This window comes from Solanum stenotomum, chromosome 12 (genome assembly GCF_019186545.1).
Source record: "Solanum stenotomum isolate F172 chromosome 12, ASM1918654v1, whole genome shotgun sequence".
NCBI lineage: Eukaryota > Viridiplantae > Streptophyta > Magnoliopsida > Solanales > Solanaceae > Solanum > Solanum stenotomum.
Window position 1 is genome coordinate 27,349,733 of NC_064293.1, and position 24,272 is coordinate 27,374,004.

At 34.1% G+C, this 24,272-nt stretch overlaps 2 protein-coding genes and 2 long non-coding RNA genes across 50 annotated transcripts in view; 2 read left to right on the plus strand and 2 right to left on the minus strand.

Annotated features, from left to right (window-relative positions):
- Nucleotides 1–12: 12 nt before the first annotated feature.
- On the minus strand, nt 13–3,583 carry LOC125846547 (chlorophyll a-b binding protein 1C, chloroplastic-like). The gene is made up of 2 exons (XM_049526062.1): nt 3,530–3,583; nt 13–908 (listed from the first exon to the last, which is right to left on the minus strand). The coding sequence occupies exon 2, from the start codon at nt 906–908 to the stop codon at nt 111–113; it is 798 nt and encodes a 265-aa protein (XP_049382019.1). The 5' UTR covers nt 3,530–3,583; the 3' UTR covers nt 13–110.
- The window catches only part of LOC125846550 (uncharacterized), a 31,440-nt gene continuing 7,338 nt past the window's right edge, over nt 171–24,272 (plus strand). The window contains exon 1 of the long non-coding RNA XR_007444373.1: nt 171–185. This is a non-coding gene — a long non-coding RNA (uncharacterized LOC125846550). The remainder of the gene's footprint in view (nt 186–24,272) is intronic.
- LOC125846549 (uncharacterized) lies at nt 2,616–17,838 on the plus strand. Its single transcript, XR_007444371.1, has 2 exons — nt 2,616–2,807; nt 17,750–17,838. It is a non-coding gene; the product is annotated as an uncharacterized LOC125846549 (long non-coding RNA).
- The window catches only part of LOC125846545 (chlorophyll a-b binding protein 1C, chloroplastic), a 31,447-nt gene continuing 9,834 nt past the window's right edge, over nt 2,660–24,272 (minus strand). For 4 of the 47 annotated variants that reach the window (XM_049526019.1, XM_049526023.1, XM_049526015.1 and 1 more), the window contains 2 exons: nt 24,042–24,122; nt 5,082–5,343 (listed from right to left, as the gene is read on the minus strand). In XM_049526019.1, coding sequence (XP_049381976.1) covers nt 5,176–5,343; nt 24,042–24,122 — 249 coding nt within the window. In that variant the 3' untranslated portion in view covers nt 5,082–5,175. Of the gene's footprint in view, nt 2,999–5,081; nt 5,763–7,626; nt 7,963–8,045; nt 8,279–17,668; nt 17,924–18,051; nt 18,319–23,773; nt 24,140–24,272 lie in introns of those variants that run through there. The other 43 variants (XM_049526043.1, XM_049526035.1, XM_049526040.1 and 40 more) reach the window with 25 other exon arrangements.

A 24,272-nucleotide genomic window follows, 5' to 3' on the forward strand; every position in this document is an offset into this window, starting at 1 on the left:
ACAGAACAGCCGTTCAAACACAAACAAAATTTCATTATATTGTCAGGTAGCACACTACAGCTTTACAACGGTCATCAAACGACCAGAAACTTGAGAATGTTTTAAGATTCTTATTTTCCGGGGACAAAGTTTGTGGCGTAGGACCAGGCGTTGTTGTTGACTGGGTCTGCAAGGTGATCAGCAAGGTTCTCCAATGGACCCTTTCCGGTAACAATGGCTTGAACGAAGAATCCAAACATAGAGAACATAGCAAGTCTACCGTTCTTAATCTCCTTTACTTTGAGCTCAGCAAATGCCTCTGGATCATCAGCAAGACCTAATGGGTCAAAGCTTCCACCAGGATAGAGTGGGTCGACGACCTCACCAAGAGGTCCACCGGCAATACGGTATCCCTCAACAGCTCCCATCAACACAACTTGGCAAGCCCAGATGGCCAAGATGCTCTGTGCATGGACCAAGCTTGGATTACCCAAGTAATCAAGTCCACCTTCACTGAAGATCTGAGATCCGGCCTTGAACCACACAGCCTCACCAAACTTGACACCGTTACGGGCCAAGAGCTCAGGGAAGACACATCCAAGAGCACCAAGCATAGCCCATCTACAGTGGATCACCTCAAGTTCACGATTCTTGGCAAAAGTTTCAGGGTCTGCTGAAAGTCCAGCGGTATCCCACCCGTAGTCACCAGGGAATTCACCAGTCAAGTAGCTTGGGGACTCACCAGAGAATGGGCCCAAGTACTTAACACGGTCAGGGCCATACCATGGGCTGCTAGATGGGGCAGACTTGGAGACAGCCTTTCTCATAGTGATCCTTCCATTTCCAGAGATTTCTGAGGCAGATGGTGAGAGTTTCACTGCTTGTCCAGCAAAAGAAGGGGAAGAAAGAGCCATTGTAGCAGCTGCCATTGTGTTTATTTTATATTAAGAGAAAGGTAAGTGTTTGATGGTATGAGATGTTGAAAGTTGGGTGTGATGTAGAAGAAGTTAGTTGGGGTTGAGAATATATAGGAGGAAAGAGAGAGAATCATCTTATCAAGTGATATCTATATCTATGATCTCATTGGCTATCAAGATTCCATGTGTAGCACACTTGGCAATCTCCAATCCATCAACTTTCCATGATTTTACAAGGGGGGACCCAACCAATGTTGTCCTCCTATGTATGGCTACAAGGATTTCACTCTATCTATCTTGTGAGTTTACAATATGACACCTCCACCAGCAGGATAAAAGACACCAACTGTTTCTACAGCTAGCTCATTCAATGTAGGATCATTCGTGATGTTTTTTGATGCATCTATTCTCCCTGGTTTTACAGTTTATTAGTCAGCTTAGTAAGAGCATGAAAATTTGAAATGAATTACTATTTGACTTACCGTTAGAATCAAATGGTTACCATCATGCCAAAAGCTATAGCTGATAGTAAAAATACAACTTTATTTCTTAACTAAGTCCACCAAACAATCACCATGTTCGATCATGACTCCGATCCAGCCCCTCGTGGGCCTTGCCAGATATTGTCATTACTCAACACTTGCAAATTGTGGGAAATTAAAATTGCAATTTGCATGCTTAATTATGATTGCAAAAAGCAATGAGATTAACAGGTGATATTCGCTCCAAATTTATTCTTTCCTAGTTAATAAAGAAAAAAAACAAATGAAAATACCTTAATTTCAGATATCTATTTTCTGAATATATTTAATTTCTTCCGGGAATCAGTCCCAAAAAAGTACTAAAAAAACTTCAACATCGGACCTTAACAAAGTAAGTCAGATTATATGCTTCCCAGTAATAATATATATACTACTCATCAGGGGCAGAGCCAAGTAGAGTTGAAGACTTCATCCAAACCTCTTTTGGCAGAAAATTATACTATTTATACATGGTTAATTATAATTATATATTAAATAGTTGAATTCCCCTTAGACTTTTTTATGTCGTTTACTTCTTTTCTTTTTTCACATTTTGAATCCCCTTGGTAAAAATTATGGTCTGAGCATAAGTTCTAATTCACATAAAGCGAAGATATTGGTTTTTGGATTTTACAAATTTAAGAATACAACATTCGTATTGGATTCACCAAAAATACTGAGAATCCGACACACCTATTGACATTTTTGAAGAGTCCAAGCAGCTAGCACCAATACACCATCCTTTTTCTTTCTTTCTTTTAACATAGATCCTTGAATAGATTTTTGTTAGTTAATCTCATGGTCATGAAGAGACATTAGTCAATAGTCATAATGGTCACTATACACCACTGTACGTGATAATGGAAAATTTTAATCGGGCTACAATTTTCAGCGCTTTGGCATAAAAATCTGCAGAGTTTTTCGAACTGGAAATTAAGGTAATTTATAAGGTTAACTTTTAAGCAAACAATTTACTACCTGTTTGTTGTTATTGTCCGTATATATGTGTGTGTTAATAGCTCAAACAGAGCATAGACGATGTACCTAATAAACATGCTCTGTTCTACAAATTGAAGTTTTAAGCTATAAACACCTTTACTGTGGTTTTTTAATTACCATATCCTCAAAAGTGTTCATTAGGGCTTTATTCTATTTCTTTTCTTTTTGGAATGAAAGTTTTAGTGTTTGATTCGTATCGTGGGTTTAGAAGATGAAAATTCAGGACTAAAAATAATTGGAATATAAGGAAAATCCAGTCTATTGTCAACTCATTCACAACAACTTTACATGGAAATTTAAGATAATTTTATGATCTTTACTTTCCGGGAACAAAGTTTGTGGCGAAGGCCCAGGCGTTGTTGTTTACTGGGTCTGCAAGGTGATCAGCAAGGTTCTCCAATGGTCCCTTTCCGGTAACAATGGCTTGAACAAAGAATCCAAACATAGAGAACATAGCAAGTCTGCCGTTCTTGATCTCCTTTACCTTGAGCTCAGCAAATGCCTCTGGGTCATCAGCAAGACCCAATGGGTCAAAGCTTCCACCGGGGTATAGTGGGTCCACAACCTCACCAAGAGGTCCACCTGCAATACGGTATCCCTCAACGGCTCCCATCAACACAACTTGGCAAGCCCAAATGGCCAAGATGCTTTGAGCATGGACCAAGCTTGGGTTGCCCAAGTAGTCAAGTCCACCCTCGCTGAAGATCTGGGATCCAGCCTTGAACCACACAGCCTCACCAAACTTCACACCGTTGCGGGCCAAGAGCTCAGGGAAGACACATCCAAGAGCACCAAGCATAGCCCATCTGCAGTGGATCACCTCAAGCTCACGGTTCTTGGCAAAGGTTTCTGGATCTGCTGAAAGTCCAGCGGTATCCCACCCATAGTCACCAGGGAATTCACCGGTCAAGTAGCTTGGGGACTCACCAGAGAATGGACCCAAGTACTTAACACGGTCTGGACCATACCATGGGCTGCTAGATGGGGCAGACTTGGCGACAGCCTTTCTCATAGTGATCCTTCCATTTCCAGAGATTTCTGTGGCAGATGGTGAAAGTTTGACTGCCTGTCCAGCAAAAGAAGGGGAAGAAAGAGCCATTGTAGCAGCTGCCATTGTGTTTATATCAAGAGAAAAGTAAGTGTTTGATGGTAAATTGTTGAAGTTTGCTGTGATGAGTTGAAGTTACAAGGGAATTATTCACCATATATAGGGAGTAAGAGGGAAAGAGTCCTTATCTAGTGATATCTATATTTATGATCTCATTGGGTATCAAGATCCCATGTATAGCAAGTAATGCAACTTGGCAATCTCTAGTCCATCAATTTTCTAGGATGTCTACAGGGGGACCCAACTAATGTTTTCCATCTATAAGTGGCTACAAGGCTTGAACTCTACTCTGTGATTTGTTGAGTATGATATCTCTTATCATTATCCATTGGAAATTTCTCCAGATTTTATCTAACAGCACTATATATCACTTAATGTAGGGTAAGGTCTGCCTAACACATTACCCTCCCCAGACTTCTATTTGTTGTTTGTGTTGTTTATCAAAAGATTAACTTGTAATTCCTTAACAAGGAAAGACTAATCAAGATTTGAACTTTATGAGTTGTAGAATCTAGGACAACAACCTCAAGTATTAGTAATGTTGTATACATATTTAATGAATTTCTTAACAAATATACATGGTTTAAGCCAAAGCTATTTGGTTCTGTCAAACCGGTATGCTGAAGGCTACCTCTGTGTGCCTCCGTAATAAGTGATATGATTGTGCAAGTATTTTTGACAATGTTAATGCATATAACTTAATTTCCTTTTCATAGTGTCATGCATCTGCTTACTATGTGTCCTTTTGGCTCTGATCATAAGGTCATTACTATGTACCATGTTTGGAAGGATACCTGCCTCTGTTATATAAGCTGTCACACAGATGCTTTTACTCTAAAGATAGTACCACATGCATGTAAGGAAGGATGACTATACAAGAAATTTATGAATTTGTTCAAATGAAAGATGCTAATTAAATTAACGACATATCAGTATATTAATGATCTGGAAACTCGTATATATTACTCACTCCATTTTAATTTGTTTGTCTAGTTTTGACTTGTTACGGAATTTAAGAAAGTAAAGAACAGTTTTGAATCTTATGGTCTTAAACTAAAGATATGTATAATGTACCAAAGCGTTATTTAATCTTGTGATCTTAACCATGTTAAGTGAAAAGTTGAAACAAGGTATTGTCAAAACAGAAAGTAACACGATTAAATTGAAACAGAGAGAATACTTGCTGCGTTCTGAAGTCAAAACATATACATTGGTTTTCCCTTATCATTGATATGTCAATGGCGCACGTAGTAGTGAAATAACATAGGTCCTCTTAATTCATCTCACTTCTGAACTTAAAAATAAGGAATCATCATGTTATTGTTGGCACTAAGTTAGAGTATTGTTTCTTGAGAGCTGATTGCATTCCATAAGTTCCTTCTGGTGGCCACTGGTCTGTATATTCAAGTTTTAATCTTTTACCACATCCCAAATGTATCTTGTTTTATTTTTTTTTGCTCAGTCACCTGTTTTCCCCCTTTGATATGAAACTTGCAGCATTTCAGTCATGCCATTAGAAAATGAAATTCGGGACTACACAATAACAGGAATAGGATATAAGAAAAATCCATTCTATTGTTCAAGTAAACTCACAAATTACAACTTTACATGGTCATCAAATGATCAGAAACTAGAGAATGTTTAAAGATTTTTATTTTCCGGGGACAAAGTTTGTGGCGTAGGACCAGGCGTTGTTGTTAACTGGGTCTGCAAGGTGATCTGCAAGGTTTTCCAGTGGACCCTTTCCAGTAACAATGGCTTGAACAAAGAATCCGAACATAGAGAACATAGCAAGTCTACCGTTCTTAATCTCCTTTACCTTGAGCTCAGCAAATGCCTCTGGATCATCAGCAAGACCTAATGGGTCAAAGCTGCCACCGGGGTATAGTGGGTCGACAACCTCACCAAGAGGCCCACCAGCAATACGGTATCCCTCAACAGCTCCCATCAGCACAACTTGGCAAGCCCAGATGGCCAAGATGCTTTGTGCATGGACCAAGCTTGGGTTGCCCAAGTAGTCAAGTCCACCTTCACTGAAGATTTGGGATCCGGCCTTGAACCACACAGCCTCACCGAACTTGACACCATTCCTGGCCAAGAGCTCAGGGAAGACACATCCAAGAGCACCAAGCATAGCCCATCTGCAGTGGATCACCTCTAGTTCACGGTTCTTGGCAAAGGTTTCAGGGTCTGCTGAAAGTCCAGCGGTATCCCAGCCATAGTCACCAGGGAATTCACCTGTCAAGTAGCTTGGGGACTCACCAGAGAATGGTCCCAAGTACTTAACACGGTCTGGTCCATACCATGGGCTGCTAGACGAGGCAGACTTGGCGACAGCCTTTCTCATAGTGATCCTTCCATTTCCAGTAATTTCTGAGGCAGATGGTGAAAGCTTCACTGACTGTCCTGCAAAAGAAGGGGAAGAAAGAGCCATTGTAGCTGCTGCCATGGTTTTATCTGAAGAGAAAAGTAAGTGTTGGAGGGTTTGAAATATTGTTGAAGTTGGTTGTGATGAGATGAAGTTACTAGGGAACTAATTCACCATATATAGGGAGTAGTTAAGAGGGAAAAAGTCCAAATTATCTAATGATATCTATATCTATGATCTCATTGGGTATCTAGATATGTGTTGCAATTAATGCAATCTTGCCAATCTCCAATCCATCAATTTTCCAAGATGTTTACTAAAGGGACCCATCCAATATTGTCCTCCTTTCTGTGGCATGAATTCTACCCTGTGATTTGTTGAGCTTACAATACTGATATCTCTTATCATTATCCATTGGTCATTCAATGTAGAACTATGGTAGGGGTAAGGTATGCATAACACATTATCCTCGCCAGACCTCACTTGTGGAATAACATTGGGTATGTTGTTATTGTTGTTTTATCAAAAGATTAACTTGTAATTACTTAATAAGCAAAGGTGGATCAAGATTTGAACTTTATGAGTTCTAGAATCTAGGACAACGACCTGAAGTATTAGTAAATGAATTCTAAATTCATTATGTATACATATTTAATGAATTTGTTAACACATATACATGGTTTAAGCCAAAGCTATTTGGTTCTGTCAAATCGGTATGCTGAAGGCTACCTCTGTGCGCCCATATTAATAAGTGAATGATTGTGTAAGTATTTTTGACAACGTTAATGCATAGAACTTAATTTCCTTTCTATAGTGTCATGTATATTTCTGCTTACTATGTCCTTTTAGTTCTGTTAATACTATGTGCCTTCTTGTTGGGTTTTAAAAGGTGTGAATGGAAAATGAAGAGTTGCGACTTTTATGAAGAGTTGTGACTTTGATGAAAAGTTGCGACTTTTATGAAGAGTTGTGACTTTTATGAAAAGTTGCGACTTTTATGAAAAGTTGTGGCTTTTATGAAAGGTGGTGACCTTTCCAAAAGATTGTGACTTTTCCAAAGGTTTGTGACCTTTCCGGTAAGGCACAATAAGAACCTTTTCACACTACCTTTTGTTTTCTATAAATTGATGGATTTCTTCTCATTTTAAAAGAGAATTTTTCTAGACTTCTTCTACTACTAAATCTAGTATTCTAAGTGTACTTTCCTGTCGTTGAGTGGCTCGCTGACACCAGCGTTTTGGGTATCAATACACTGGTGATTGAGATCATTCTTTCCTGGGAGGACATATTCCAAATCAAACCTCGGATACTAGAGGGGAATAATTTCCTTAAGGGGACACTGTGCATTCAGTGGGCTTGGTCTTCTTTCTGTTTTTCCAGATTCTGGTATGTGTTACAGATTTTAGATTTGTGAATTAATTTATGTTCTTCTGTTCTTCACTGGTTCATTAAACTTTGGTAACTTCGTGTTTCTGCAAAGTTTGTTGGAATCAGTAAGATTCTTTAAACACAGATTGACAACAATTCTTCTTTAAGAAAAAAAAAAAAAATTCGTATATTTTATCTAATTTGTTTCTGATTCTAGTTTCTCTACTNNGACCAGGCGTTGTTGTTGACTGGGTCTGCAAGGTGGTCAGCGAGGTTCTCCAATGGACCCTTTCCAGTAACAATGGCCTGAACAAAGAATCCAAACATAGAGAACATAGCAAGTCTGCCGTTCTTGATCTCCTTTACCTTGAGCTCAGCAAATGCCTCTGGATCATCAGCAAGGCCTAATGGGTCAAAGCTGCCACCAGGGTAGAGTGGGTCGACAACCTCACCAAGAGGTCCACCAGCAATACGGTAACCTTCAACAGCTCCCATCAAGACAACTTGGCAAGCCCAGATGGCCAAGATGCTCTGTGCATGGACCAAACTTGGGTTTCCTAAGTAGTCAAGTCCACCCTCGCTGAAGATTTGGGATCCAGCCTTGAACCACACAGCTTCGCCAAATTTGACACCGTTACGGGCCAAGAGCTCAGGGAAGACACATCCAAGAGCACCAAGCATAGCCCATCTGCAGTGGATCACCTCGAGTTCACGGTTCTTGGCAAAGGTTTCAGGATCTGCTGAGAGTCCAGCGGTATCCCACCCGTAGTCACCAGGGAATTCACCGGTCAAGTAGCTTGGGGACTCACCAGAGAATGGTCCCAAGTACTTAACACGGTCTGGGCCATACCATGGGCTGCTAGATGAGGTAGACTTGGCGACAGCCTTTCTCATAGAGATCCTTCCATTTCCAGAGATTTCTGAGGCAGATGGTGAGAGTTTCACTGCCTGCCCAGCAAAAGAAGGGGAAGAAAGAGCCATTGTAGAAGCTGCCATGGTGCTTATATCAAGAGAACAAAGTAATTGTTTGACGGTATGAAAATTGAAATATTGTTGAAGTTGGCTGTTATGAGATGAAGTTACAAGGGAATTAATTCACCATATATAGGGAAAGAGTCCTTATCTAGTGATATCTATATTTATGATTTCATTGGGTATCAAGATCCCATGTGTAGCAATTAATACACACTTGGCAATCATTTTCTAAGATGTTTGCTAAAGGGACCCAACCAATGTTCTTCTCTCATATGTGGTCTTGAACTCTATTATTTCGATTTGTTGAGCGTACAATGTGATATCTCTTATCATTATCCATTGGGAATTTCACCAGATTCTATCTAAAGCTGGTATTACCACCACTATAGCTCATTCAATTGTGTGGGAAATTAATATTGCATGTAAAGCCAAGCTATTGAAACTAATTTACTATTGGATTTTAATAAAGTCACTAAAGTTAGCCACACAATTTATCTTGGTTTATGCTTTTCCCTTATAATCATATCATCATCATATATTATATATATTACTGGGAAGCTCCTGACCTCAAAGTTGGATTACCATTTTGCCCCTAAAATAAAATACAATAATTAAATATCTAATTAATTAAATAGTAAATAGTAATCATTATTTTAAAAACTTTTTCCATTCAAAAATAACATTAATTCTCTACATCACCAATTAATCATATGTCGAGAATGTGGAGAAGATAGAAAGTTGAAAAAAATAATTTAATGTAAACTAAATTCATTGGATTATATAAATTAAATAAACATAATTCTTTGGCAATTACAATGTTACCAAGAATAATTAAAGATTGAATATGAAGGGTCGATTCTCATTATTATCNATCAAGAAGATTTTCAAGGTCGTGCAAAGGTCTAAGAATAAAATCCTGAATCTCAGGAGGCCTTTGAATATGGACATCAGGTTGTTTTGACGAAGAAGCTTGTTCCGAAACTTGTTTCACAGATTTTAGCTTACTATCAATTTGAACAATCAGATTAGACAGGTTATCTAATTTTTTTTCTAGAGAACAGATATGTTCACCAATAACTTTGACATATAGGCCCAAATAATTATTTTGAGAAATAAGACGATTAATTTCATTTATACTTACTGCGGCGATATCATTATCAATAAATTTATGAAAAGCAGTAAAAGAAATACCAGTATTATTGGATAAAATAAACGGAGCTTGAGGAGGATAAATGGATTGAATAATATTACCCGATTCATCTTTGTAAGATCGTTCAAGAACGTTGATGAACAGGGGCAAATAAGTGGTTATAAACCAAGGCACAAAAAACATAATATGATTATGTAATGCACAAGTTTCATAAAACTCTTGAGAAATATTATTTAAATCTTCTTTACTATAAGTGTCAAAAAACCAAGTTTTAAACCGGTTCCATTTTTCATTTAAAAATTCGTTTTGAATATATTTTCTTGCCAGTGAACCTGGACTAAAATCAATTTGATGTTCACTCATCATTAAGTGTCATTAAGATTAAAATCCATCTCGGATACAGAAGGAATATCCTTATCAGAAATATCAGATGCTTTATCATTCGTTTGGACAATGTTTAACCGAGGATCAATTTTTATCTTTTGTTTTTCTGCAGATATAACAGTTGATAAAGTATGTAATGACGCAGCGCGATTTCTTGCTAGACCATAGCAACGTTCTATCGGAGAAATATGTTGAATAGCCAGTCTTGTATCAGAAGCAAAAGAATGTCTACTGTAAGGAACACTTTTTTTCATCAAACTGCATACAAATTTTTCCATCGAAATTTTGACTAATATGAGAATATTCAGAATTAGTGACAGCATCGGTCATTTGCTCAGGGGGTATAACAGAATCTAAAATCCAAGTGGTAGGAAAATTTATTTCTTCCCATTTTATAGGTCTTCTAGTAGTGACCTTAGATATGGCAAAATTAGTTTCTACTAAAATAGTTTGATCAGATGTATCATATAACTTACATCTAGGATTCAAAGTAGCAAGTAATTTATAATAGATTCTATACGACAAGCAAATTAATTCAGATCCAGGTGCATAGTTATAACCATGCGTTTTAACATTCAAGGTTAAAGCATCTAATATATTAGAATCAGTCAAAGATAACTATAAATTGGGCTGAGCATTAAAATAAACTGGACCATAAACCACCGTAGATTCTATCGAACCCATCAAGGATTGACGAAAATTTAAATTCCTCGCATCTCGCAGAGCAGCTAAGAAAGTCTCTGGTAACCCTTTAAAAGTTAAAGGTTAAAAGCAATTTGAACCATGCCAATATGCAAAAATTTATACTGAGATTTATATAATTCAATATCACGTTTATTTAATAAACGAATAGTTTGTTCAGACGAGTTTAGCGCCAAGGATTGTTCAGTTGTTTTAATCAACTGTTTATTAGAAATCTTATCAAACCAACCATAATCATAAATGGTTTTTATATTAACTTTCGGAATAGTCCATTTGTTTAACAAATCAAGATTTTGAGGTATATCTACCTCTTCTAGTCGAGTGCTTGTAATATCTTCTTGATCCATAAACGAGAGAATATATCTATGCCGAAATTCTTCACATCAATTATATATATACCATGAAAGTTCCTAGGCTCTGATACCAACGATACAAGAAAAAATTAAACTCATTTCTGAAAAAATGGCCATTGATATTTGTGCTGATCATCCTAGTGCCTTTTGGAATCGGAAAAAGCATATTGTAAACAGTTATCTTTGACTGATTCTAATATATTAGATGCTTTAACCTTGAATGTTAAAACGCATGGTTATAATAATAATAATAATAATAATAATAATAATAATAATAATAATAATAATAATAATACAAATAATAATAATAATACAAATAATAATGTGTTGTGACATATTAAAAAAACTTTTATCCAATATTTGATATATTAAAAAATTACATAATTAAAATTGTTCGAGTGTACTTTTAAAATTCATTTGATAGCAATATTTCAGTATGATGTACCTTGTAATGATAATAATATTGATTGAATAGGTTCACCATTCATTGATTTGAACTTGTATATTTTCTCTTCTACTACTATGCAAGTTATCGCACAATGATCATTTATACTAACTAACTTAAGGAAGACATGAATTGATCAAATTTCTATTTAACTTTTGCAAAATACTACTTTAATTCGACAACACGTACTCTTAATATATATGCAAATGTGAAAAGGTGGAGACTACAATTTCTTAAAAAGGAGAAAAATTTAAGACAAGAAATATTTTGAAATCACACTTGACATTTAAATTATGAGTTATGACATATTAAACAAAAGAAATTTTTATCAAATTGAATACTTGATATATTATAAGAATTGCATAATTGAAGTTGTTGGTTTGAGCTTGTATATTTCTCTTCAATTTTTGTGCACAACTTATCACACACTTATTATAATATTTTCAAAGTTCTTGTACTAATAGCATGAGATACACTGACAACATACATGTTCGAGTATATATATATATATATCGCTATAACAACTCCACACAACTTAGCATGGGACTAGTGGCGGATCTATGAAGGGCTGTGGGGGTGCCACGCCACCCCCGAACTTCGACGGAAACTCTATATATACATAGGTATATATATATATAATATTTATATAAATATAAAGCGGGCCACCCACAGAACAAAATTGGCTTGTGGTGCCACAATATAGGAGGGCAACTTTAGAAGGTTGATGTTGCGGGTTCGAATCTCATTTGGCACCCACGGACTCCAAATCCTGGATCCGCCACTGCATGGGACACACGTGCAATGCATGTGTCCAGGACTAGTATTACTAAAAGTGGGAAGCTCCCACCTTCAAAGTTGGATTACCATTTTGTCCCTCCATTAAATTAAAATGTTATAAATTATTTAATTAATTAAATAGAAAATAGTAAAATTACAATTCACTCAAGGCTTAATTACATGTTTCTGGTTCAAAAACAAAATTCTACATATTTAGATAAATAAAACGTCAAAACATTTCAAATTTTTGGCTACATTAAATTATTAAAACAAAATGTTCTAAAATATAATTAAATACTAAATAGTAAAATAACGCTCCTTAAATGTGATAAATATTTAATTACATGTCCTTCAAAAAATAGTCTTCTTTATTATATATATAAAAAAAATTAAAAACGTGGGACTCAAATAGTAATTACAACCATGAAAAGCCATTTCCCGTCTTAATCCTTTTTAAATGTTGTCATATTAAATGCTAATAATAGCTAAAATAATGATAAAAAAAAATAATTTCTTCCGTTTTACAAAATTTCCAAAATTAGTTTATACATTTTTATAAATAATTAAAATAAATTATAGGTATATAATTTAATAAAATAATTACTAAAAAAACTTAAGTAGCTTATGACTATATATGATTTTTCTAAGTTGAAGATTACTTTAAAGAAATAAAATAATTTCAGGAAGAGTCTCTATCACTATCCCATTAACTACACATACGTACAATGTATGTTATTTATTTATGTCATTTATTAAATTAATAAATTTATGTTATCTTGAGATCGTAGTTATAATTTTTTTTTTTGGAGAAGTTAAGAAATTGAAGAGTTGTCTTTTCATTATTCAATACAGACGGTTATATTTGCCAATTTCCTTCATATATCAGCTCACACTTTTACTTTACTCTTCTTTTACTCAACACGTTTCCTTATTCATGTTTAGGTGAGCATTTTCTACTTATCTTTGTTTCACTTCCTCTTATTTCAATTTTACATTTTTAATTCCAATTTGTTGATATTATTTTTCCTAATTTTGTTTTTCCTTTTTTTTAATTGAAGTTGTTGTGTGGAATCCATAGTATAATGCAGAAAAGAAAATTGACTTTATAGTGTATTGAATTATAAATATAATTGTTGCTATGCATTTCAAGTTTTCTTTATACACGGTTGATGTATATATTGAAAGTTTCTCAATGAATTGTAGGGATTATTGCAATGTATGATTGATTAAACTCATGAGAAATACATATTTTTATTATGCTTATAGTTTAAAATTTGAGGGTATCTATTTTGATTTCTTATCTTATACATGTTTTTCAATTTATATTGCAATCAAATGTTTTTTTTTTAAAAATGTACACATGAATTTATCACTATAGATATATATTATGCAAACATATAATATCAGATACACGTGCACACACGTGTTAAGATACTAGTTTATTACTATAAGTGGGAACAAAAAAAGTTAAAAAGTTTAAATTACGATTTTACCCCTATTATAAATTAAAATATTATAAAACATTTAATTATTTAATTTAAATATTAAATTATATCATTTTAATTAATATGTTAATGACTTTTGCACTACCTTAGATTAATTCCTAATTAAAATATCTAATTTAATACATATTTATCATCTATAGTCTATATGTATATAATAATAAATTAATAATAATAATAATAATAATCCAAAAATCTCTTCATAAAATGTCTGATTAATTAAATATTAAATTATTAAACAATAAACTGACCGTAGTATACTAATTAATACTAATGATATTATCATCATATGAAAAGACAATGCTGTCATTGTAATTACTACCGATTTAAAACTAAAAGAAGAGGAAGGGTTGATATTAATTTATTCATTAATTCATTCATATGATAATATCATTCATTTTTGGTCTTTTCAAATTCCCTGGATTAATGGTGGAAAAATATTCTCTTTATAGAATTTATATAAGAAGGACTAAGTTCTTGACATTACTATTAACGTTATATTCATAGATGATNGATTTGAATCGAGAAGTAATTTTGATTATTTTTCGTAATAATATTGGATGTTTTTAATATGGATATTGCAAGTTATTTATTTTAGAAAATTAGGTCGCAATCGAAAATTAATTATCATATTTTTTTGTTGAAAAAATAGGTTTTACTAGCGAATGGTTGTTGGAGCCTTAGTCGCAACTAAAAATCACTCATAACCTTTAGTGACAATATTTTGGGATTTTATGGCGACTTTGTCGCCACTAAAAGTCAAGTTCTTTTGTAGTAAATCTTAGTTGGCAATGCTTAGGTGGAGGGATTAGTCCCATGTGGCTTGCCACGTCACTAAAAAATTGGGGTGTTAACTCTTGAGGGTATTTGTGGTCTCCTGGGATAACTGTGGGGGTATTTTTGATCCCAAAATGTAATGGAGGGTATAATTGGTCTATTTCGCATAGTTCAGGGGCAATTTTGATCCTTTTCCGTAGAATTTATATAAGAAGGCCTAAGTTCTTGACATTACTATTAATGTTATATTCATAGATGATTCTCACTTGACTTTAGCCTTTTTCATATTTTTTGTAAGTTGTGCACTATATTTTTTTCCCATGAAGCAATCATTGCTCTTTTGATTTGGTTTACTTGGTCAGCCAACAACATTTGCAGCAAATAGGTATGGATCATACTTCATTTATCTAGAGATCGTATGAAAAATATTTATGTCACTACTTTTATTTATTGATTTCGATAAACAAATTTCAAAACTTTTTATTGTTGTTTTTATTTCTTACTCGACAAAAATGTTAAAATTCAGTGGCTATGACCTTTTGAATTACTATAAGTTGCATCTACTAGCTTTAAATTATAATTTATTATACAATCTACCTACTAACTTTATTTAGATGCTCAAATTTACAGGTTTGGACAATCATTTTCCATATATACAATAATAAGTCATTCAAATAGGTTCATTGTCAATCAATTTCAACTTGCACTTTAAATGGCTATACTAAATTCTACAAATATTTGTAACATCGCTTCAATCACCCCACATTTGTTGTATTATTTCAACCATATCAAATTATATATATGCTCTTAAATTTGGCAATTTAAGATTGAGTGAGTTCAAGGCACAAGAAGTGTACTTTGAACTATAGAATAGAAGACGTTAGCAAAAGATGGCATGGAGATGGTTTATTTTCGATATTATATTACGCTGCATAAGGCACAATTTTCACTAATTTCTATTTTCTTTTGCAGGAATTAACTCAACAAGTCAATAACATTCTATAGGTTTTAACCTTTGGTCAGTAATATCCCTATTTGAAGTAAGAAGATAGAACACTATATGCTTCTTCCTTGTAAGAATTCACTGCTTAGTGTATTCTTAATCTTTTTTTTTCAATAAAAATACACTAACTTATTTTAGTTTCTTCACTTGCATTATCTATCATAATCTTCCTTTGAGAAGTCTATGGATTTTGAGATGCAACAACAAACTAAAAGATAAAAACATGGATCCAAAAATGGTAGATGGACTACACGGGGAAGAAGAAGTCGAGATGGTGNAGAAGATAGAACACTACATGCTTCTTCCTTGTAAGAATTCACTGCTTAGTGTATTATTAATCTTTTTTTTCAATAAAAATACACTAACTTATGTTAGTTTCTTCACTTACATTATCTATCATAATCTTCCTTTGAGAAGTCTATGGATTTTGAGATGCAACAACAAACTAAAAGATAAAAACATGGATCCAAAAATGGTAGATGGACTGCATGGGGAAGAAGAAGTCGAGATGGTGATATCTAGGTGCACTTGAATTTGAGAAGGCTTGATTTGAAATATGAATTTATTTTTTATATGGTGTTTCATGCTCACACAAAATACATTGATGATGACTTATTGTCATATTATATTTTATAATACAATATACATATTATTCAACTAATATTTTCTACCAAATTTCCAGTTTAAATGACTCATATAAGTAAATCAAATAAAGGTATTTATACATGCACTTATGATTTATATATGTTAAATCGATTCTCTTAAGTTAATACAACTTCAACAAACACTACTTTCATCTGACAATAACTACTTGATAGGCCTGAAGTATTTGTAACCATTAGTGGTGTTGCTCATATCCACACTATTTGTCATTGAAATATCATTTAGGTCGAATATTTGATAGAGTAAAAGCACTATACAAGAAAACGTTATACAATTTGTTGACTGTATACAACTGCTAACTATAGTAGTAGTTATCAAAGTAATAGAAGACAATGCTGAAGGAACTTTCTTTCTTTCTTAAAACTAAGGGGATCATTTCAACTTCATTTGATATTAACTTTTGGTGTGATGTACTTTGTGATGATAGTGAATATCGATTTAAATATTCATCAATTGAGCATGTATCCTTCACTTTCAGTTTTGGTGTTATTTCTAATGTTTTAAGAAGTTTAAACTATTAGCATCGAATACACGTGCAACGCACGTGCTCAAAACTAGTATGAAGCATAAGGACAAGAGTCAATATCGTAGTTATTTGAGTTCCAATAAAAGTGAAGATACTGGTTTTGGATTTTACAAATTCAGGCAATGTAGAATGTCATACTTCTTTTCAAAAAATGTTTTCTTAACTAAGGTCGATGCATGGACTTTTTTACAATCTTATGGTCATGAAGAGGTATATATAGTCATTGAAGGTTCTATATATGTTGCAATGTTAATTTCATTTTTAGAGGTTCAACGAGGGGTTAGTACGTGGATTTGAACTACTACATGGCCAGCAATGCTGAGACTTGGAATTACAGATTTGAACATTATGCGTTCTAGGATCTAGGATGACGACCTTAAGTACTAGTAACAACAGACAACAGCATACACATTTGTTCATGGGATTAGGTACTAGTAAATGGACATATATATGGTTTGCACCAAAGCTACTTAATTAGTTCTAGAAAGCCGGTATGATGAGGGCTACCCCTACCCCTGTTAATAAGTGACATGAGTATTAGTATTTTTACAATGTCAATGCATAGAACTTAATTTCCTTTCTAATAAGTATATGTATAGCTTACTTCTGCTTACTATGTCCTTAATTTTGGCTCTGGTCGTTATATGCCATGTTTGGAGGATACCTGCCTCTGTAATATAAGCAGCCACACAGATGATTTTACTTGCTACATTTAGATTACAGAACATACGCATTGGTTTTCCATCATCATTGAAATGTCAATGGTGTAGTAGTGAAATAATATTATGTCCTCTTAATTCATCTCAATTCTCAGAGAGAAAAATAAGTAATCATGTAAGTTATTGTTGGCACTAAGTTAGAGTATTATTGCTTCTTGAGAATCAATTGAATTCCATAAGTTCCTCTACTCAGTATTCAACTTTTAAGCTTTTACCACATCCCTAATGTATCTTGTGTTTTGTTTTTGCACTGCCTACGTTTTTTTCCCCTTAGATATGAAACTTGCAGTATTTCATTCATGGCATTGGAAAATTAAATTGAGGACGACAGAGTAATTGGAATATAAGAAAATCCATTTTGTTGTCAAGTAAACTCACAATTACAACTTTACAAGGCTATATATCAAACAATGAAATTTATGGAATGTTTACTGATATTCATTTTCCGGGAACAAAGTTTGTGGCGTAGGCCCAGGCATTGTTGTTGACTGGATCTGCAAGGTGGTCAGCGAGGTTCTCCAATGGACCTTTTCCGGTAACAATGGCCTGAACAAAGAATCCAAACATAGAGAACATAGCAAGTCTGCCGTTCTTAATCTCCTTAACTTTGAGCTCAGCAAATGCCTCTGGATCATCAGCAAGACCTAATGGGTCAAAACTGCCACCGGGGTATAGTGGGTCGACAACCTCACCAAGAGGCCCACCAGCAATGCGGTATCCCTCAACAGCTCCCATCAGCACAACTTGGCAAGCCCAGATGGCCAAAATACTTTGTGCATGGACCAAGCTTGGGTTGCCCAAGTAGTCAAGTCCACCCTCGCTGAAGATTTGTGATCCAGCCTTGAACCACACAGCTTCGCCAAAATTGACACCGTTACGGGCCAAGAGCTCAGGAAAGACACATCCAAGAGCACCAAGCATAGCCCATCTACAGTGGATCACCTCGAGTTCACGGTTCTTGGCAAAGGTTTCAGGGTCTGCTGAAAGTCCAGCAGTATCCCAGCCGTAGTCACCAGGGAATTCACCGGTCAAGTAGCTTGGGGACTCACCAGAGAATGGGCCTAAGTACTTAACACGGTCTGGTCCATACCATGGGCTGCTAGACGAGGCAGACTTGGCGACAGCCTTTCTCATAGTGATTCTTCCATTTCCAGTAATTTCTGAGGCAGATGGTGAAAGCTTCACTGCCTGTCCGGCAAAAGAAGGGGACGAAAGAGCGATTGTAGCAGCTGCCATGGTTTTATCTGAAGAGAAAAGTAAAGTGTTTGAGGGTTTGAAATATTGTTGAAGTTGGTTGTGATGAGATGAAGTTACTAGGGAATTAATTCACCATATATAGGGAGTAGTTAAGAGGGAAAAAGTCCAAATTATCTAATGACATCTATATCTATGATCTCATTGGGTATCTAGATACCATGTGTAGCAATAAATGCAATCCTGCCAATCTCCAATCCATCAATTTTCCAAGATGCTTACTAAAGGGACCCATCCAATATTGTCCTCCTATATGTGGATTGAACTCTACCCTCTGATTTGTTGAGCTTACAATACTGATATCTCTTATCATTATCCATTGGGAATTTCTCCAAATTTTATCTATCAGCACTATAGTTTATTCAATGTAGAACTATGGTTAAGCCTTTCACTAAATAAATTGAGGAAAAGCTGAAATTCATTTGTATCATATTATCACTTCATGTTTAACCTCTAATTACTTAATAAGCAAAGGTGGATCAAGATTTGAACTTTATGGGTTCTGAAATCTAGGACGATGATCTTAAGTACTAGTAAACGGATTCTAAATTTAATTTGTGTACTTATGTAAAGAATTTCTTTAACACGTATCACTACAACAAAAGAGACATTCACATATCACTACAACAAAAGAGACATTCAATGACAATAGATTTTCCGCAAAAACATTTAGCAGCTTTGATTTAATGTCATTGCATCCAAGAGTCACTAAAGCATTTGGCGACATTAAGGCAATGCAGAATATCATTTTTTTTAACCAAGGTCCATGCATGGATTTTTGAAAATCTTTTGGTCATGAAGATGTATATATAGTCATAGAACATTCTATATATGTTTAATTTAATTACTAGTAAATAGATTCTTTTATTTAATTTGTTTGTTTCTTAACACACATATATATATATGGTTTGAACCAAAGCTACTTAATTGGTTCTGTCAAACATGTATGATGAAGCCTACCCCTTCCCCTGCCCCTGTTAATAAGTGACATGAGCATTAGCATTTTTACAATGTCAATGCTTAGAACTTAATTTCCTTTCATGTATAGCTTACTCAGTTACTTGTATCTTCTGCTTACTATTTCCTTAATTTTGGCTCTGGTCGTTACTCGTTATATATGCAATATTTGGAGGATACCTGCCTCTGTTATATAAGCAGTCGCATAAATGCTTTTACTTGCTACGTTCAGATTACATAACATACACATTGGTTTTCCCTCATTAATGAAATGTCAATGATGTAATAGTGAAATAATGTTAGGTACACTTAAATCATCTCACTTCTCAGATAGAAAAATAAGGAATCATGTAAATAACATCATGTTGTTCAATGTTATTCTTGGGACTAGTATCTGGGCACCTGCGTTGCATGTGTACTCCATAACGATGAATATGAATTATTAAAAATCACATAATTTCTTTTAAAATTGTATTTGAGTTACAACAAAACTACGAAAAGTAAAATGATAAATGTTTATAATGTATAGTTAACTCATAAGAAGAAACTCTTTTGCATTTAGTCCTCCCCTTATTATAATTTCGATATATAAATTTGATGGTATGAAATATTGTTGAATTTGGCTGTGGTGAGATGAAGTTACAAAGGGAATTAATTCACCATATATAGGGAGTAATTAAGAGGGAAAGAGTCCTAATTATCTAGTGATATCCATATCTATGATCTCATTGGGTATCAAGATTCCATGTGTAGCAATTAATGCAACTTGACAATCTCTAATCCATCAAGTTTCCAGGATGTTTACTGGGGGACCCAACCAATATTGTCCTCCTATGTGTGGCTTGAACTCTACCCTGTGATTTGTTGAGCTTACAATACTGATATCTCTTATCAGTTATCCATTGGTAATTTCTCCAGATTTTATCTTTCACCACTATAGCTCATTCAATCTAGAACTATAATGTAATCTTTCACTAAATAAATTGAGGAAAAGCTGGAATTCATTTTAATCATATTATCACTTAATGTTTTTCAAAAGATTAACCTGTAATTACTTAATAAGTAAAGATGGATCAAGATTTGAGCTTTATTTCTTTACATATGCATGAGGTGGACCAAAAGTACTTGGTTTTTAGTAAATGGATTCTAAGTTTAGTTGTGTAAGTCGTACATATTTAATGTTGGATGTATAAAACGGATTTTGAGCCAAACACAACCCCAAAAGCTAGCTCAAAGGAAATAATATTGCCCAAGCCTTATAAGGAGGCCAGGATTTCATTCATTCACTGATGTGGGACATTCCATTCATCGCTGAAGTCTACCTCTGCCTGTGTTAATAAGTGATATGGTTTAAGTATTTTTTACAGCGAGAACTTAATTACCTCTCTAATAAATGTCATGCATGTATAGCTTACTAGTATATTCTGCTTACTATGTCCTTTTGGCGCTGGTCATTGCTATGTGCCATGTTCTTCTCTAAAGATAGTACCATATGCATGTAAGGAAGGAGAAATACACAAGAACTTTATGAATTTGTTCGTGCTAAATAAACTAAGGGAACATAGGTATAATGACCTGGAAACTCATGCATTAACTCAAAGATAAGGGACTATTTTGAGCTTTTTCTCTTCAGATTACGAAACATACTATACATTGGTTTTCCATTATCATTGAAATGTAAATGGTCTAGTAGTGAAATAATATTGAGTTAATATCTTAAAAGGTCACTCAACTTAGAGAATTTATCTAGTAAAGTCATTAAACTTTATTTTATATCAATAAAATCACTCAACTTATGCATTTGTTTCAATAAAATCACTCAACATGCATATGCATTTGTATCAGTAAAATCAATCAACTAAATTGGGCAAAATTGAAAATTATTTTTATACCATGAAACTTAAATCCCGTAAGTAAATAAAATTAAATAAAACTCATTAAGAAATTTTATGGATAAATTTAATTAGTGAAATAAATACTCTTATGGCATTTCAATAAATAAATATACAATAATATCATATGAAATTTTCTGCTCTACAATTTTCATTTATAGCGAAAAAAGTTAAGTACCTATCATTTTCCATGAAATTAAAGTGTTCCACAAATATTTTTATAGAAAAAACATTAAAAACGAAACAAAATTGAAGTTCAATACTCACTTCTTTTTTGGAAAATACTCACCAATGCGATGCATTCTGAAATTCGCCGTAAACAGAGCATAATTTTTTTTTAAACATTCTCACAACTTTCTGAAAAATAGAAAAATAAAAATTCGTAGACAGAAGTGGAAAAATAAAGTTGAATTTTGTGACCTTCGAGTTTTCGTCGTGAATTTGTTTTGAGTATCAATGTATATTTGTTTATTGTAATGTAATATCATAAGAGTATTTGTTTAATTAATTAAGTTTGTCTTTAAATTTTTTTTATTGAGTTTTAAATTTTTTATTTATTGTGGAGTTTATGTTTACATGTTATAAAAAGTAATTTAATGATAAATTTAGTTGAATGATTTTATTGATATAAATACACAAATTAAGTGATTTTATTGATACAAAACAAAGTTCAATAACTTTACTAGCTAAATTCTCTAAGTTGAGTGATCTTTTAAGATATTAACTCAATAATATTATGTCCTCTTAATTCCTCTTTCACTTCTTGACAGAAAAATAAGGAATCATGTAAATAAATAACACAATGTTGTTCAATGTTATTCTTNTTTCTGAGGCAGAGGGTGAGAGTTTCACTGCCTGCCCAGCAAAAGAAGGGGAAGAAAGAGCCATTGTGGAAGCTGCCATGGTTTATAACAAGAGAAAAGTGATGGGTGTTTGAAATGTCAAAGTTGGTTGTGATGAAGCTGAAATTAGTTGGGGTTCAGAATATATAGGAGGTAATTAGAGAGAAAGAATCTTCTTATCTAGTGATATCTATATCTATGATCTCATTGGGTATCAAGATCCCATATGTGGCAATTAATGCACACTTGAATCTCCAATCCATCAATTTTCCAAGAAGGGACACATTCAATATTGTCCTATCATATGTGGTCACAAGGATTGAACTCTGCCCTGTGATTTGTTGAGCTTACATTATGATATACCTATCATTATCCACTTGCCATTTCTATAGATTTTGTCTACCTGCAGGGTAAAAGATGTAGAACTATGGTTTAGGAAATTTGAGGAGAAGTTGAAATTTATTACCACTTGATGCATAAATTGTGGGAAATTAATAATGCATGTTTAGGTATGGAAAACAATGCGATTGAAACTTTATTAATATATTAGACCTCAATTGACAAAGTTGTTTATGTTAGCCACACATGCTATCTTGTTTTAAGCTCATTCAAGACAAAGTTAATTCATTTTTAGAGATTTAATGTGGCTTAGTACCTGTACTTAACTGCTAGATGAGCAATGCTAAAACTTGGAAAGAGCTTGTTCAGAAGAACATGAGCAAAATTTTTAATTTATTTGAATTCATCAGCATCACAATATATTGGCAGTGTTAAGACTTGAGAGAAATATAATTTATTGATTGTTGATTTAACTTATATGCACTGACGGTGTAAAGATGTTTTTACACTATCGGTAAATTTGAATATGTGACAGTAGGTCAGTTCCCTATTTTTACGAGACTACCAATTGGAGTAATATTTATCAACGGATTTACATATAATTACTTTATATGTAAACTGATTGTATATATTTTTTATATTATTAGTGCATAGAGCTTAAATTTGTAGCCAATAAGTGTCATGTATAGCATTACATGTCTCTTCTGCTAACTAACTATACAAGTATGTCCTTTGGCTTTGGTCATTACTATGCACCTTGTTTGGAAGGATCTGTCAAAGATCTTTTAATCTAAAGATGGTATCAGATGTTAGGAAGGATGGTTTTTCAAGAAATTTATGAATTTGTTCACAGGCCACATAATGTAAGGATCTGTAAACTCATATATATTAACCACATTGGTTTACACTTTTCATCGAAATGAAACAATGTCTTCTTATTTCCTCTTTCACTTCTCGACAGAAAAATGAGGAATCATGTAATAGCATCATGGTATTCAACATTAGTACTTTACACTAACTTTGAGTACTGCTTATCGAGAATTAATTGAATTCCATAAGTTCCTCTGAACTGAAAATTCAAGTTTAAGCTTATAAGAGCTTATAGTTTTTCTAGTTACCACATCTCAATTCTCATATGTATCTTCAATTATTTTTTCTTTCTTCTCTTTCTTCTCCCTTTTGGTATGAAAGTGGCAATACTTTTTATTCATGGCGATGGAAAATGTAACTCAGAACTACATAATCATTGGAAATTTGGAATATCAAAGAAAAAAAATCCATTCTATTGTCAAGTAACTCACAACTACTTTACAAGGCCATCAAACAATCAAATTTTAAGATTGTTTAAGATATTCATTTTCCGGGGACAAAGTTTGTGGCATAGGACCAGGCGTTGTTGTTAACGGGGTTTGCAAGGTGGTCTGCAAGGTTCTCCAATGGACCCTTCCCGGTAACAATGGCCTGAACGAAGAATCCAAACATAGAGAACATAGCAAGTCTGCCGTTCTTAATCTCCTTTACCTTGAGCTCAGCAAATGCCTCCGGGTCTTCAGCAAGGCCTAATGGGTCGAAGCTGCCACCAGGGTAGAGTGGGTCGACAACCTCACCAAGAGGTCCACCTGCAATACGATAACCTTCAACAGCTCCCATCAAGACAACTTGGCAAGCCCAGATGGCCAAGATGCTCTGTGCATGGACCAAGCTTGGGTTGCCCAAGTAGTCAAGTCCACCCTCGCTGAAGATCTGGGATCC

Excerpts from the sequence above, each read along its gene's own strand:
- LOC125846547 (XM_049526062.1), bottom strand. The coding sequence starts at position 908 with ATGGCAGCTGCTACAATGGCTCTTTCTTCCCCTTCTTTTGCTGGACAA.